At 36.7% G+C, this 17,366-nt stretch overlaps 1 protein-coding gene across 1 annotated transcript in view; it reads left to right on the top strand.

Annotated features, from left to right (window-relative positions):
• The first annotated feature begins 6,195 nt into the window (after positions 1 to 6,195).
• glg1b (golgi glycoprotein 1b) overlaps positions 6,196 to 17,366 on the top strand; it is a 50,047-nt gene continuing 38,876 nt past the window's right edge. The window contains exon 1 of the mRNA XM_082181755.1: positions 6,196 to 6,653. Within this exon, the coding sequence (XP_082037881.1) occupies positions 6,321 to 6,653 (333 nt within the window). The 5' untranslated portion in view covers positions 6,196 to 6,320. The remainder of the gene's footprint in view (positions 6,654 to 17,366) is intronic.

The following is a 17,366-nucleotide window of genomic DNA, read 5'->3' as shown; positions in this document are numbered from 1 at the left end:
TCAGATCAGCCAGCTGTTGCAGCGCCGTACTCACGTGTGCTTGCGGTGGAATGTAAACACTGATGAGAACGAGCGAGGAAAACTCCCGCGGCGAGTAGAACGGCTTACAGTTAAGGAAAAGCACTTCCACATCAGGACAGCACATCTTCCTTAACACAGTTACATCAGTACACCACCTTCTGTTGATGTAAAAGCATGTCCCACCACCGCGCGTTTTACCCGTTGACTCCATATCGCGATCTGCTCTGAACAGCTGAAAGTCCGGTAGATGTAACGCGCTGTCCGGAATGGCTTCGTTCAGCCAGGTTTCCGTGAAACAAAGAGCAGCAGAGTTGGTAAAGTCCTTGTTTTTGCGTGAGAGCAGAAGTAGTTCGTCCATTTTGTTAGGGAGAGAGCGGACATTCGCCAGATGGATGCTAGGCAGCGCCGTTCTGAATCCGCGCTGCCTGAGCTTAACGAGTGTGCCGGCTCGCTTCCCACGCCTGCGCGTCTTATACTGTTTCCACAGTGCAGCGGCGCAACCGACGACAATGTTCCGCAAAACGCCAGAAGAATCAAAAACTGGTTGGTGATCAGTTGGTGTGCACTGCCGAATGTTCAGCAGTTCGTCCCTGGTATAACTGATAGCGTATGACAAACATAAAACAGGACAAACTAACAAAAACAGTGTAACAACTGGAGAGCTCAACACCGAGGCAGCCATCCGCGGCGCCATCTTGGATGTAATCCAAGGGAATGTTGGAATGTTACAGTATGAACTACTGACTGTCAAAAACATTACTATGGTAATTAGTAGTAATGCCGCCTTTACTCGTTATATTTTTTGAAGTATGTGCATTGTTAGATATCATCATCATCAGAGCCTTCTCTAACGTTACTTTACTCAATAGCTGCTATTCATCAAAGAGCCTGTTTAACTTTTAACTATAAATGTTCGACTGTCTATATAATAAAGTACACAACCAAGCAATGAAAAAAAAGCTTGTAATTAAGACTGTAACATTGACTTACCTGTCGAGAAGAAAGCAGGCAACTTCAGGGTCTCTTTTGAAAGCTTTCTCCTGCATTAGCTATCCTGACAGTAACCCTTGTTTTTGTAATCTCCGGTCACGTTTCCTTTTACGATCTATTTTGGACTTTTTCGACGACGAGGACTCCTTATCCTGTGACTCATATGTATGTATGAATGAACGGTGTATAAATAACCGTGCAGTGCAGCCTTTTAAACTTGCCGCGGCAGTGACAAGCGCCTCTCTCTGCTCCTCCGCTTCTGCTGGCTTCAGTCACGTGACGCTGGCTCTGAACGAAATGCGTTGTGGAAACGCGTTGGCCTAGTACTTTTTGTCCCTCTCTGCTATTATAGTTTTTCAAGATGGCGGAACTACATGGAAGCCTCCGTGGACTCATGGTGCGTTCAAGTCATCTCGTATAGATCGTATTTACGAGTTGAATGCACATGAACGCCACCACAATGTCGTAAATACCAGTGGGGAGCTCGGGATTTTCTTTAAGCCCCGATCTGTACGAGTTGGGGGCGTGTCAGTGAGAAGCATGGCGGAATCAATGAATGCAACGTCTGTAGTTGAGCAAAGTGATAGTAAAATATAGCCTATCACTTACAGGTTTAGCAGTGACATTGTAAGGCTTTTTCATTTATAACAAAGTAAGCTCTCTGCACAAAATATGATATAGCCTACTTGTAATATAACAATTAACTAATTATATAATGATACAGTTAATTTACATTGGCCTCATAAGTTAATTAAAAACATAAAAAGAAAAACACACCCGATGCGCATTCTTTGTTCTTCATTTTCTATAAGCAGAGTTAACAAAACTTGCTATATTTTCGTGTTATTCATTAAAAGAAGGTACACCACCATCTTGCTCCGACGAAACTGACTTGAACGCACCTCACGTCGTCAACACGACTTCCCACCTCGTACGTACGAAATTCCCAGGAGGACTTGAACGCACCATTACCTTCTTATACTGTCTATGGGACTTACCCGTCCCATGTATATAAAGATAATAAATTCTTCGTTTACGAGGATTAGTCTGAACATTGGCATAGGTATTTGTACACCATTGAGGGCATATTTATGAATAAAAATATAGATTTTAGATAATAAAATACCTAAAAAGCTACACATTGTCCCTTTAAAAAAAAAGGCTACATCAAGCTCTTGAAAGCCTTTTTTTTTTGGCAGAAACGGTGGTTCGAGACATTACAGAAGACACACGCAGACTGTGCTGGAACTTACCTCAGTCACTTCTTCAGACGGGTATTTCTAAAACTACGCCAGCAGACTTTTCACTCACAACTCACTAGCTAGCCTAACGTAGCCTATATAGAGACTCATTTCCCGCTGATTTTACGTGCGAGCCCTGTGAGGGAAACTGCGCGTAGGGATTTCATACAAAACGCTTTTCTCACTTTTAAATATGCAACGTCCACAATGAATAGGCCTACGATTATTACATGATGAATTTAGAATTTAAATTTTCAAAAAGGCTGCTGATATAGCTGGTTTAATTTCAACTAAGGATTTAACGATGCAGCATGTTGTCAAAAATTCTAACCGGCTAGCTGTGGCTAATTAATGTTTCACAGAATAAATACGTTACCCCTCACACTTCCATATCAAAGACTGTATGTTGAACAGTGAAATTAGCTTGCTGCTACCACCACAACTTATTAAAAATATAGGTAAACATTCATATTAACTTACCATAAAACACTGCCTGCTCCGAGTCGAGTGGTGTGCTCCTCGAGTCAGAAGTGAAGAAGAATCCAGAAAGTTCCGCAAAGAATGAAAAAGGTAACCAGTTGCTGGGTTAAAATAACCCAACCAGCGGTTCATTTGTGAATGACCCCCTTACAACTCATTTGACCCAGCATACGCAACCCAATAATGTGTTTACAGTACCCCAAACAACCCAACTTTTTGACCCAGCACAATCAACCCAACAATTTGTTTACAGAAACAACCCAGCATTTTTTTGAGTGTACTAATCGTTGTGTTCGACTTGAAGCAGTGCTGCACCGAACGAGCGGTGTATGACATCAAAGTACCGCGAGAGCGATTCGAAAGCATTCGAGCTGGAAACAGTTTCACAATTTGTATCACTCAGTATGTTTCTGCCAGATCTATACTGGCAGCATTTCTCACAAGTCCCACAGGACTACAAACCACGCCCCTGCAAGTTCGCATTCTACTACAGGTTATGCCTCCTGCGAAGAAACAAGCGTGGATGTCACTGACTAAAACCATCTTTTGCAGTAAATTATTTTACGTTCTATGTATGATGGTTTGTAAGGCTTATATTGCTTTCGAATCTTATGAAGTATGAAATTACAGCTATTAGTTAAACATAAAATAAATTATTCAATCACATTAATGGTTAAAAACCTATCCCCCAAGCCTAAACCTTTACCTTAATCTACCCCTAAATAAATAAAAATGTACTGTAGTGTTTCATAATTAAAATACTTTAAAAACTGAGGAAAACAAACAGGATGACTATGGCGACTATGATCATCGATCTGTATGCCTTATCACTATGTGGCGATAGCTTAAAAAGCAACCGACAAATGCATTGATTAGCTTCTGTTCTAAATCTCCAGGAACCGATGGCATTACGGCCGAGTTTTACAAAAGCTTTGCTGAAGAATTAACGTTCCTGGTAGAGATGTTTTTGGAGAGTTTTCAGTAGGAAACTTTGCCTTCTAGTTTAACACAAGGACTCCTAACTCTTATAGCCTACCTAAATCTAAAAAGTTACTTCTTTGATAGATAATTGGTGGCATATCTGTCGTCTCAATAATGATTATAAAATATTAGCTTGGGCTTTGGCCAAAAGATTTAAGTGTGTCCTGAGTTCTGTTATTGATGAGACTCACTCAATCAAGATTTATGCCAAAGAGACATATAGCAAACAATATCCGTCTTGTACTAGATTTATTAGACTAAAGCGAATTAGTTAATGATGACAGTTTTATTCTTTTTGTAGATTTTTACAAAGCTTTTGACTCTCTCAAACACCTTTTTTTTCTTCTATATCTCTAAAAGCAGGGGTTTGGTGATCCATTCTGCAAATTTATAAGAACTCTTTATAATAATGCCAACTGTTCCATCAACCTTAAATCGGGTACCTTATATAAGAGTTTGTCAGGGTTGCCCTGTATCCCCTTATTTATTTATTGTGGCTGCACAACTTCTTTCCTCCTTTCTTTCGAGGAGTCATCTGCAAGGTATTACTATTGCCAACAAACATATACTTATTACTCAGCTAGCTGATGACACTAGCCTGTTTTTAAAAGATGAATCACAGATTCCGATTGCCATGCAACACATACAATTTTTCTCTAAAGCTTCCGGTTTAAATTTAAATCTTAATAAACGTGAGTTGTTTGCTGTTAAAACCTGTCCTTCTCTCTCCGTTTACAGTACTGCAGTTAAGTCACAGGTGACCTATCTTGGTGTATCCATATTGGAGGATGAAGTCAGATGCAAACTGAACTTTGACCCAGTTGTTGAAAAAACTAAAAGGAAATTCAATTCATGGTTACAGAGAGATTTATCTCTGAGAGGACGAACCCTTATTGTTAAAGCTCTCAAGATCTCAAGAATGACTTGCCCTGCTCTGTCCTTATACGTGGGTAAATCTGTAGGGGCAGATATCGAATGCTATTTGACTTTCTGTGGAAGCATTAAAAAGTATGTGGTTATTAACAAATAATTGTGGTGGGCTAAAATTTCTTGATGTTATACCTTAATAATAATTTCAAGATAAATTTGTTAAAACAGTACTTAACAAACCCTGTTTCATTTTGGAATAGTCTTCCCAATCTTGGGAAGGTGGGATGTCTCCCTTTCTTATTGTTATGTAACTACAACATCACTAAATTGCCCTTTAAATTAGCAAATCTTAATAAACAAGTGATTTTGGCCTGGCACCTAATATATAAACATAATTTTAGTCTTCACCGTTTTTTTATTTGGAATAATTTATATTCTTTATAAAAATACATTTTTGTTTTTCCAAGATTGGGTCAATAATAATATTATTTTGACCTCTCAATTTAAAAAAAAAAAATGCTGATGGACAGTTATAATCCTATTGAGAGTTTTTGAACAGGTATGACATCACTCCACGTGAGTTTGCTATTGTGATGGATGCCATTGCTTGTGGGGCCATAACTCTTCTCAAAGACTCAGCTTGACCCCCGTCTCCTTTGTCAGTAGCTCATCCTTTGATACAATGATTGGGAATTTAATATTTATTTTTAATCTAACTCTTCTATTTGGAACAGGAGAATTAGACAGCTATTTCAGATTGAGATTTGAGATTGTTTTTCTCCAATGCATTGTGTCCTACTGGAATGGCCAGTTTGTCGACATTCCATGGAAGAATGGGGATTTTATTTTTAATAACCAATAAGGTAAAGGATGTCTTACAAAGTAATCTTTTTATCCTGTGAAGCTCTAATTCAAAAAGATGTTTCCTGACATTAACTCCTTTTATTTTTCTTCTTTTTTTTTTTGTCTGTGTGTGTGGTGCTGAAGACGAGTCTGAAATTCCTCATCTCTTCTTGGAATGTTCAAGTCTGTTCTGGAAGGAGTTTTTCTTTGTTTTTCAAATATGTTTTATTTGGTTATCACAACTTTGATAAAGATGTAAAGGACCAATATTTTTTTTAATACATTTATTCATTTTCCTAGCAAAGTTTTCTTACACTAATGTAAATGTCAGGGTGCTAAGCCCTACTTTTTCGTTTTTTTTGTTAGGAACTTAAATCCTACCTGGACACTCTCCTTTACATCCAGCAACTCCAAAGCCTTTAAAACTGTCTCACTGTGTCATTGTTGTGGTATTTTCCTGACTTTGTAACCTTTAATTGAATTCCCAATTGTATTACCCCTAGCATTGGTTTTGCATTTTCTTAGCAACAATATATATGTGAAGTGAGTCCTATCGAACTCGTCAAGTTTTCTGAGGCGGACTCGATTTACTGATCCCACTATGACGAAGGTCACACGGTTGCTTGGTAACCTTCCCGGAGTGTCTTAATTCATATTCATGGTCCATGCCTTTCTCGTAGTAAGAATCTTTTATTGGACAGCTGTTTGAGGCTTATTTACGAGCGTGAGATATATAGCCAATCAGTAAAGCTTACTGGGCCTACGTCACTTTACGTAATTAATATTCATAAGCAAAGCCTTTCGCCGTAGTAGGGTTGTCTGGTCACTCAGCGCTGTATCTTCAGCAGCAAGAGTCAGTCAGTGGGGAGCTTGATTCAGCTGTTGTGGCCGAAGATGGCGGCGTGTGGACGTGTTCTGCTGCTGCTGCTCCTCATGTCTCTCTGCCTTCTTACCGTGCAGGCTCTTAAACCTCCTCCAGGTTTCGGGAATGTCCATCCTCCGGCTATCGCCATGAACCAGCAGTTCAGAGCCGCGCCACCGAATGCCGGGAATAACGCCGTTGCTGCTGCCGCTGCCGCCGCGTCCTCCGGTTTTCAGTCTCGAAGATCCACCGGCTGGAAGCTGGCAGAAGAGCAGGCCTGCCGGGACGACGTGACCCGGCTGTGTCCAAAACACACCTGGACAAATAACCTGTCTGTACTGGAATGCCTGCAGGACAAAAAGGAGGTGAGCAGGAATCCTAATGATGATGCTTATTTTTCTATAATTATATGCATTTAAAAATGAACAGATACACAATAATTTGACACAATACATTTTGTATATATAATTGTGTTAATATTTTATAATAATACTTGTTTGTAGTATTTTATTTATATATATGTGGCCTATATAAATGTTACAAAATACTACAAACTATACACACTATATATATGTATTTGTATTATTATTGTAAACTTGAACTCAGGGTGATATTTTTGTTTTATCTTCTGTCATTTAGTTTTGTTAATTTCACACTGATAAGTGAAGTAGACAAGCTTTCCAGATCAAAACTCCTGTTGAAACAATTTTGTTCAAATATTATCTATTTATTTTGTTAAAGGCTCCATGAAATGCCTTGTTGAATACACTTGTCTGTCTTCCCTGTTTTGACCAAGGAGGTCCATATAATATCTGATATAAACTCAGAAATGTGTTAGCATCTCTGTTTATCTCAAGTGCAGTTTCTCAGTTCTGAGGCCAGGTTGTTTTCACCCAATCATTTGAGCTGTAAATATAGGCTACCACTACCATGTGACTAACTATTGTGGATCTGCAGGGAAATGACATCCTGACCACGTTTTCACGGAGTCTTTAATCGCAGGTGCATAAGCTTTGACTCTGACCATAACATCTAAATGAATAAGTAAATGTTTAGGCTATATATAAGTAACGAAACATTCTTGTTTGTCTCTGCATTAAATCTGCACAAACACAGACCTTTAATGTGGATTGAACTAATTAAAGAACAACCTTAAAAACTTGATTTGTCTTTTGTAGCTTGCCGTGCCGTGCTTGTTGGCACAGTGGCCTAGTTGTGTGGATGAGGAAATGATTACTTTTGTCCCGCCACAGCTGATGTCCAAGTTTTAATTTCATAATAAAATTAGTTTGGAATGATAAAGTCTGGATGCTTACATTTTTTGTACAATAATAATAATCCAACAATAGTGTATATAAAAATGTTTTCTGAAGCCATACAATAGTTTTGTGTGCTGAACAAGACTAAACATATAGTTTTTCAGTGTCTTAGACACCAAACGTTCCATGGCATGTCTTGATGCACCATATTTGAATTCATGCAAATTAATTTGAATTCAAGATCTACATTCAGAGTGAAAAATATCTCAAATTGTAGCCATACGGCTTCTCACTTGTAATATAGTGCACAAGTTCAACTAACTTTTAATGTATACTTTTCTGTTTCGTTTTGGAGTTTAAAAGTCCCTGGCCACTAAACCAAAAAAAGAAAAGAAGACTTTTATCTGTGCAGATCTTGATGTGATCTAAGACATGTATGCTTATTAAACATGAGCGATGATACTTAAACATTTGTTTTAAGCTACTCCTCCGTCACTGCTTAGCTCTGATGGTGCACCACTTTTCATCTGGCAATCACAAGGGCCAAGGTTCATTTGCAACTAGACACAAATTAATTTAAGGCGAGTAACATCTTACTACAGCAGTTTTCTCCACTAGACTTTCACAACCTCTTCTGTTGAAATGTCTCTTATATCGTAGTCTCGCCCACAGTATGCTAAAATCCAGCTCTCATTAAAGTCACAGCTTTAAACCCACTATGTCTCTCTCTTTCTCTCTCTCTCTCTCTCTCTCTCTCTCTCTCTCTCTCTCTCTCTCTCTCTCTCTCTCTCTCTCTCTCTCTCTCTCTCTCTCTCTCTCTCTGTCTTCCGTAATTCACTGACTCAGGCTCTCATTAGTGTTGAAGCGAGGTCTTGCTCTCTGGTCCGTGATAACTAATTTCTACACCTGAGGGACATTTCAGATAGTGGTCTGTCTGAAACACGGCTATTATGCGTGTCCCATTTAGGGTGTCGAATCTTTGTTTCGTTAGCCTTGAAATGCAATTTGATGTACGCTTCGAGTTCATTTCTTTTTAATCATCCATTCATGCCTCTGAAAATTGAAATGTGGGTGGCTTCATTTCTTGCTCTGATGTATTCGGTGGTAATATGCTTGTAGTAATTGGTCTAAATGCTGTCTATGAGCAATATGTGCACTTGGTGTGCTGTAGCTTGCAGAGAACAACGTGTGTGTATATATATATATATATATATTAATGCTGTCAAATCTATTAATCGAGATTAATCGCATCTAACATTAAAGTTTTTTTTTACATTATAAATGTGTGTGTATATATTTATATATATATATATATATATATATATATATATAATTGATTTTATTTATATTTATTTATTATATTCATATATATATATATATATATATATATATATATATATACATAGGCACACACACACACACACACATATAATATATATATAAATATAATAATGTGTGTGTGTGTGTGTGTGTGTGTGTGTGTGTGTGTGTGTGTGTGTGTGCGCGCCTGCGCCTATGTGTATATATTTATGTTAGATGTGATTAATCGATTTGACAGCACTAGTAATTTATGTATTAGTAATATTCACTTTTGTGAATAATTTTTTTGGACAAGTATCGGGGTAGTACATATGTATAGTATATATTTATTTGGAGTTGCAATCACTTTTTGGAAAAGTACCTTAGTAATATATGTATATGTAAATATGTAATTATAATCTATGTATACAAAAGAACCACTTACAAGCATCCATGCCAACAGCAGTTCATTGGTTTTGGCATTGGCAGCAGATAGAAAATTATAATTATGCTTGCACGAATGAAACATCAAGACAAGCTGTAAACTCATCCTTCAGTCTCTCCTCCTGCACCGCACGCCAAGTTCATTTGCCCGCGAACGGTTGCTTCAGCAGTCCGGACTGTGGCTCTAATTATTGGGATAATTGCTTTGCAGAGGCTCGGTAACAGCTGTGGCCTTCTGAAGAGGTAAATGATGTCCATAAATCTTTCTCCCATCTCCCTGAGGTCTGACCCCTCCGGGTCGGCCTTTTTGTGAACGAACCCTTGCAAACGCTTGAAGGAGGGAGGTAAGGTGGTCGTGGCACAGCTGCAGCACGTCTGTCTCAATGTAATTTGCATTTTTAGCAGGTTCCTCTACTGGTGGGACGGTGTGGTTGGTTTGTTGTAAACAAAGCCGCTAGCGTGACTGATATGAGAACCTCCCGCGGGGATCCGGGGTTGAGGGGAGACATCCTGATAAAGTAAATGAAGGAGCTTAGCTCTTAATCAAACATTTGTTTGATATAGCAGAATGGAATGAATAAGGCAGCTAATCGATTGTGTTTTTTTTTTTTTTTTTTTTTTAAATGAGCTACCTCGTTTTTTTTGTGTAGGCCTATGTATGTTTTTGTTGACTGTAAAGCTATTAGTTTGGAAATGTCTGTGTGAAACACTAATGAATCTAAAATGAAGGGAAATTAACTCTTTCAGTGTTCCACTAAAGGGGAAATCATGTCTTGTGGCTTTGACAGCTCATAGCATGATGGTTTTGGTGTGACCAGGCCTGATGTTTCTTCTTGGTAGATGGCTAGCCTACTTCTTTAAATGCAAAGCAACGTGTTAACTGAAAAGAAAGCCATTTTTGTGACCATTATGATTTTGTTGCATTATGTGACATTGTCTTCGTCAATTAAAATGTTTCCTCTCTCTCTTATGCTTCTGGACATTTACGTTTATTGTATTTCTCATTATTTTCAGTGATATTCTTACAAGATTCTCATTACTCCAATTTAATGTTTTAATATTTAAATAAGGCAATATAACTAATGTAATTGAAAAATATTTTACTTTATATTTCATAGAGATTTTTGCATTATTGTAATAAGATTTGGGATGGATGTGAAAAATAATGCAAATGAATGTCAATAATGGTAATGCCCTTATCACAAGATGTAAAATAAGTCCTTGATGTCCCCAGAATGTGTATGTGAAGTTCTAGCTCAAAATACCCCACAGATATTTTTATATAGCATGTTAAAAGTGTAAATTTTTGAGAGTGAGCAAAAACGCACCGTTTTGTGTCTGTTCCTTTAAATGCAAATGAGCTGCTGCTCCCGGCACAGAGGGCGGAGCTTCAACAGCTTGTGTCCTTTTACCTTACATAGACATGCATGCACTGAAAATTTCAAAAACTTTTAGCATTTTATGTTCAAACCGGATTCAGACAATGATGGAGAGACTCAAGAAGAAGTGACAACATGTAGAATGCAACAGGACGTTTCTGAATGGTTAGTTGATGAATTTATGTAGCTTATGTGTAGTTATCTTCAAGTCATTGATTAGCATATTCTGTCTTGATAATCTATAAATTGTGTTCCGGGGGCGGGGTTTATGTCAATTTTAGGGTTGGTGATGTCACTAACCCGGGAGGAATGTCGTGTAGTCCCTATTTCAAGAGGAAATATGATTTAGAAATGTTCTTGATTTCACTTTTTAATTGGTGAGGGTCAGTGTTGAATAATTGCTTTCATTTTGACTAATGGTGCAGAAATCCTGTAATGGCTTGAACAAAGGCAAGTCTCTGACTGCTATTGTCAGAGGAAAAGCTATCAGATATCATAGTTTTGACTGTCAGTAAATGTGTTGCAGTCACAAAAATGGGCTTGCAGGACTGCAATCATGTGGTTGTTCTTCAGCCATTCTTTTTTCGTGTGTCTGCTTCGGTCAAAGGCGCGACATGTTTTTGACCTCTCAACTGATGTTTGGCCAATTTTATTTTTATTTTTTTTATGACAGACAGTGGAACACTTTTTAAAATTGCCAGCCAATATTTTTCTTACCTGGTATTAAGGACAAAACAGAGGTTACTGCTATTCTCTACTGTAGCTTTGATCCATTAATTCAACAGTCTCGAAACATTATTAAAACAGAAGCCATGGGCCTTTTTTGGGGGGGTTGAACTTTTTCTTAGTCTGATGTGAATCTGATTATTCATTGTGACTTCTATTTCTTTGAACAATGTTGTTGTCTAAAAATAAACATCCTGTAGGCTGTTTCCATCTTGTTAGCTTTGCCACATAAAAGATTTAGCACGAATGGCAATGAGGAACGTCTGATGTTGTTTACCTCTGTAGTGTAAGAACAGGTGTTCTTGTAGCACTCGGATTATTATAATTCATGTCTTCTAGCGATATGATTAAGTGTACGTCCGTGCAGTGTGAGTATGACAGAGTATGTATGAATGTATGTATGAATGTATGAATGTATGAATGTATGCATGCATGCATGCATGCATGCATGCAGTCATGGCCTAGTGGTTAGGGAGTTGATCTGGTGACCCAAAGGTTGCTGGTTCGATTCAAGAACCGGTGGGAAATGACTGAGGTGCCCGTGAGCAAGGCACCTAACCCCTAATCGCTCCCCGGGCGCCACACAAGGCTGCCCGCTGCTCTGGGTGTGTGTATCCACGTTTGCTGTGTGTGTTAACTACTCACTACTCTGCTCCTAATGTGTGTGCATTAACTTGGATGGGTTAAATGCAGAGGTCAAATTCCAAGTATGGGTTACCATACTTGGCCGTCACGTGTCACTTTCACTTTTTTCACTTTCATGTATGTATGAATGTATGTATGTCATTGACAAATAAAGCTTCAAAAAAGGTGTTTTTCAAAACTGATGTAATGCATATTTTTGTAAATAATGTGTTTAAACAAGTTTCAGTTGTTAAATAACATTTCAAAATGTTTAAATAAATTTTTTGACTTTTTATGTCAGGCGGTTAAACCATTTTTTAACCAAACCAAACCTGGTTTAACCATTTTTACCATTTGTATATGAAAGGTTTCAAACCAAAAATGATGCCATAATATTACGTTTTTAATTTTGTATTATTAAGACTCCATTTTAACTAGTTTTCTTAGTCTGTTCATTTGTTTGGACCGTTGCACCACCTGACATTTTGGGGGTTTAAGATAACAAAACATAAAATAATGTGTATTATTTAAATTGACTAAAAATGAATTAAAACTAAATAGGTTTTATAGAATAAACTAAAGTGATATATATGTCATGAATTTATCAAATTATTTTAAAAGGAAATTATGCACTTGGTACACATGTCAGTAACACATATAGCCTACGTACAGTAATGGTCAAAAGTTTGGAAACATCATTAATTTTAATGTTTTTGAAAAAAGGTCTCTTATGCTCATCAAGCCTGCATTTATTTGATCGAAAATACAGGAAAAACAGTAATATTGTGAAATATTATTACAATTTAAAGTAATGTTTTTTTTATTTTACTATAAAATATAATTTATTTATGTGATGCAAAGCTGAATTTTCATCAGCAATTACTCCAGTCTTCAGTGTCACATGATCCTTCAGAAATCATTCTAATATGCTGATTTATTATCATCATACATTTATTAAATAAATACAAATATTAAATATTAAAAATATAGTAATGTTTCCAAAATTTTGACCGGTACTGTATACACACACACAATTGATTGATGGCAAGTGAAATATATAATATAATTAATTTACTATGTATATACACTTTTAAATTTCAATTATAATAATTATAAAATTTCAATTATAATATTATGAAATTTCAATTATATAAATCGTTGTACTATGTTTGTTTTTATATATACAGTATGTATATATTACACACACACACACACACACACACACACACACACACACACACACACACACACACACACACACACACACACACACACACACACACACACACACACACACACACACACACACACACACACACACACACACACACACACACACAGGTGTATATACATATATATATATATAGAGAGAGAGAGAGAGTCAATAAAACAGACTTACCGATACGTGGGTTTGATAAAAATTGTTTTCTAGAATATAATTTTTGTTGTACTTTGATTAAGGAAACAGCCTGGCTGATTTACTAGCATGCACATGATGTTATTTTTGTTTCATATTTAATTTGCAGTGTCTTTATATGCAGTTTCAAACTATCCCATTGTTATCTGTTGTTATCTGTAAGCACCCTGTTGAATCACTCACTCGATTTCCCTGCATTACTGCCACATTCGCTCTTGCACGACCTGAGTGAGGATGGATGTTTTATTCACTGAAAGTGCATCTCACTGAACAGAAACCAGAGCCGTTTCAGAGGGCGAACAGACGCTGGGTTGTATTCTCTCCACTTTCCACATCTTTCAGAGTCGTGCTGTGATCATTGCACTTGGCAGGCCCTTAAGTGGTTATGCTTCAACATATAATATTAAACACGACCACTGTTCCCTCCGTGCTTCTCCTGTCACACTCCTCCCAGTCTGTATTGATTCACAAAAACAGTTTCAAATAGTGACGCTTCATTAATTTGGCTCAAAGGAAAGGATTATACCAAGTTCAGCACAAGTTAAGCTCAAATGACACCATTTATGGCGTAATGTTTATAACCGCAAAAATTTTGAGGGTTACTGGGAACACGGTGGAAAATTACTGTTAAAATACTCGATCATAAATCGACATTTCATTTGCAAGTGCAGGAGGTGGTTTTCTGGGAGGTGAGAATGTGCCGATGATACTAATGCTAATACAGTAGCAGAGAGTTTGGGTTTCCCTGAAGGGAGAAGGGAGAGATTCAAGGCTGGTGTCATAATCACTCATCTGTGCATGAAAGAGGTGAGCGAGTGCTTAATGCGCTCTACTGCAAGCAAATCCCTGACTGAGTGAAACTTCACCTTTTTATCAGGTCTCAACCTGACTGAAGCTGCACTTGTTGACGTTGGTTCATCCATGACTTCCGTCTACTCTTTATTACTTATGACGAACCCTGAACCCGGTGCGCAGAGGGGCTGTTGGTGTCACAGCAAAGAGATTTCTGTCCCTCACAACTGATTTATTTTACCAGCAAAAGCAGAAATTATAATTGTACAAACCTTGTCAGAAAATAATGACGTGAATATTTTAGATGAGCATGCTCAAAAGAGATCAGTTTACCATCCATCCTGTCAGATTCAGTCAGAGAAAGATAAGGTTTGTTTATAAAGTAGTACAGTAGTAATTTAGTAATTCAATTGGCTATTGAGATTTATCACGAAATTGTTCATTATATATCCAAATGGTAATTAATCTAACAGAACCCAAACCATTACCGTAAATTGCTTAATTGTCACTGCATGTCTAATTTGCATTAAGCCCTGCAGATGTATTTTTTTCAAACCATTGGTCAGAAGTTTTCTCCAATTATGTTGCTTCATAAAAGCCTATTTTATGAAAGATTGTGTTTTTCCATATATTTTCAGCTTAGTTATGTGAAGCAAACATAGACTCAGGTCGGAAATGCTACTTGTTGTGATTGTTTGTTTTTAACTCAAAATAAAAATAAAAATGCACTGGCATGTTGTAAGAAACTTTTTTAATGAAATAAACATACTTTATTAAGCAAGGAAAAATTTGTATAAATTAAATTCAACTATTTATGTATGTTTATGTTAAATACACAGTCAAAAAACAAACAAACAATTGTTTAATTTTGAACGTCATCAACAAAAACCCAAAATAATGTATCACGGTTTTCACAAAAATTATAAGCAGCTGTTTTCAACATTGATAATAATCAGAAATGTTTCTTGAGCAGCAAACCAGCATATTAGAATGATTTCTGAAGGATCATGTGACACTAAAGACTGGAGTAATGATGCTGAAAATTCAGATCTGCATCACAAGAATAAATTACACTTTAAATAAAAAAACTTGCAATAATATTTTACAGTGTTACTGTTTTTTTTACTGTTTTTTATCGAATAAATGCAGGCTTTGTGAACAAAAGAGACATATAAAAGACAAATCTTACCGTCTCAACTTTTGTTTGGTTGGGTACCTTATTTTTTGGGTGTATCTAGTTTTATTTTAAATGATTTTCCTTCTAAGCAAAGTATCAGCCAAGTTAAACATTATCTCACTACTTTAGAAGGAAGTTTGGGAAAAGACTTTGTTCCCTCCCTATTGTAAAACATTCATCTTCCCTTTTAATTATTCTTTAGATGGTCTTATAGTCCTGCAACAAAACTACCATACTTTCATACTAAGGAATTGTTTGGCTTTTTGAAGCCTGTTTTTTCAGAGCAGGACTGGGTTTCTGATTAAACTCGAATTGCACAAAACAATTAGTCAGACATAGGATTGTCACTTTACCAAAATTTCAGTAGTCTGTATCAGTCAAATTTCACGGTTTCAGTTTCAAAGCAAAACTGTTGTGACTATTTTGTTGTAATATTTTTTTAATTTGACTATTTGCAAATGAAATGTATGAAATAAATTAAAGATGTTAAACATAAGCACGTAGCCTTTAAATATTGTTCAGTTAAATAAACATTGAATTAAAAAAAATCAAATGAATTGAAGGAAAAACAGAAACATTTTACAGGCAACAGAACAAGTGGCAGGTCTTACACTTTAATGCACGGATCTATTTTGACACTTCAGATTTTTTTTGTTTGTCTTGTTTGTTATCAATCATCTCAGTTTCAGGATCAATCCCTCATTTTAATACAGTCATGTCTCCCGAAACTTTGCAGTGTGTAAAAAATAAAGTTGCTGTCATAAATTTTAAAGTGCAATCAACTTGAATGTTTAAGTCATTTCAACTTTAAATACATTAAACTGACTGAAGTTGAATCTTGTTGTCATAACTTATTGATCATATAATTTTTTTACAGTGTACTTGACAGCATGAAAAATAATTTTTTTATTCAAATTATGAATCGGTTATATAAAGGAGCGCTATCTTTATAGTCAATGAAGCTGATATCACCTCGGTTCGGCTGAAGCGAAAGCTCATTGACTGAGTGAAAACTCCCGTTATAATAAACAAATCTGTCTTTATACCTCGTATATATACTCTGGTGTGTAGAGCAGATTTTGATGAACTTAACACCTCTTATTGGCCATTGCTTTTACGCATTTGACAAGCATGTGTGTTATTGGCTACAATGCTCAACACTGCAAAAACAAGTTGTAAATCTAAACCTTTGATGCTCTTCACGGGAGAGTTTGAAAGTAGTGCCTGTCACCGGATACCGGATTGACCCGGTATTCGATACTACCGTTACTGCAGAAAAACTGGTACCGTTAAGTTTTTAAAGTATTGACTTGGTACCGAAGTACCGATAAATATGACAACCCCAGTCAGACTAGTTATAAAAGAACTGGAGAGTTGGTTGTTATTATTAACCAGATTTTGGTTGTTATTTTTCTTTTTCTTTCTTTTGAAAGTTGTCGGAAAGCTCTTATTGGGTCATAACCAACAATCATCATTGAAAAAAATTTGATGGATGGCCAACTATTAGTAGAAATCATTGGGGAGCTTTAAAACGGTACATTTGCATTCACAGATGTCTGCAGTCTACTAGAAATTGTAATAGGAAGTGTTTGTCAGCCTAGACTGCAGTTATTATTCAACCCACATTGCCTGATGTGGATTATTGAGAAAATGGTCCAGTGGTCTATAATATTTCCTTCTGCTTCTTAATGAATCAGACTGACTTACAGTTTAGAAGATAACTGATATTCATTGCATAGAGAGACCATTGACATTTCAACTGTTCCACCCACCCGACCACCTTTCATTGCTATGTGATCCAAAACACATGCCTTGTTAGTTTTTATTTTTTTTAAATTGATCACAGGATACATGAACCAAATTAATTGAAAAAGAAAAAGTCACTGAAGATTGATGTCACTAATAAAAACTTGTAGTGATTTTACTGTAGTTCGAACAAGTGAATCCCAGCAGAATTCTGT

The sequence above is a fragment of the Leuciscus leuciscus genome (genome assembly GCF_965113295.1).
Source record: "Leuciscus leuciscus genome assembly, chromosome: 10".
Classification (NCBI taxonomy): Eukaryota; Metazoa; Chordata; class Actinopteri; order Cypriniformes; family Leuciscidae; genus Leuciscus; species Leuciscus leuciscus.
The sequence above is the reverse complement of the archived record's forward strand: the minus strand, read 5'-3'. Positions and strand labels throughout refer to the sequence as shown.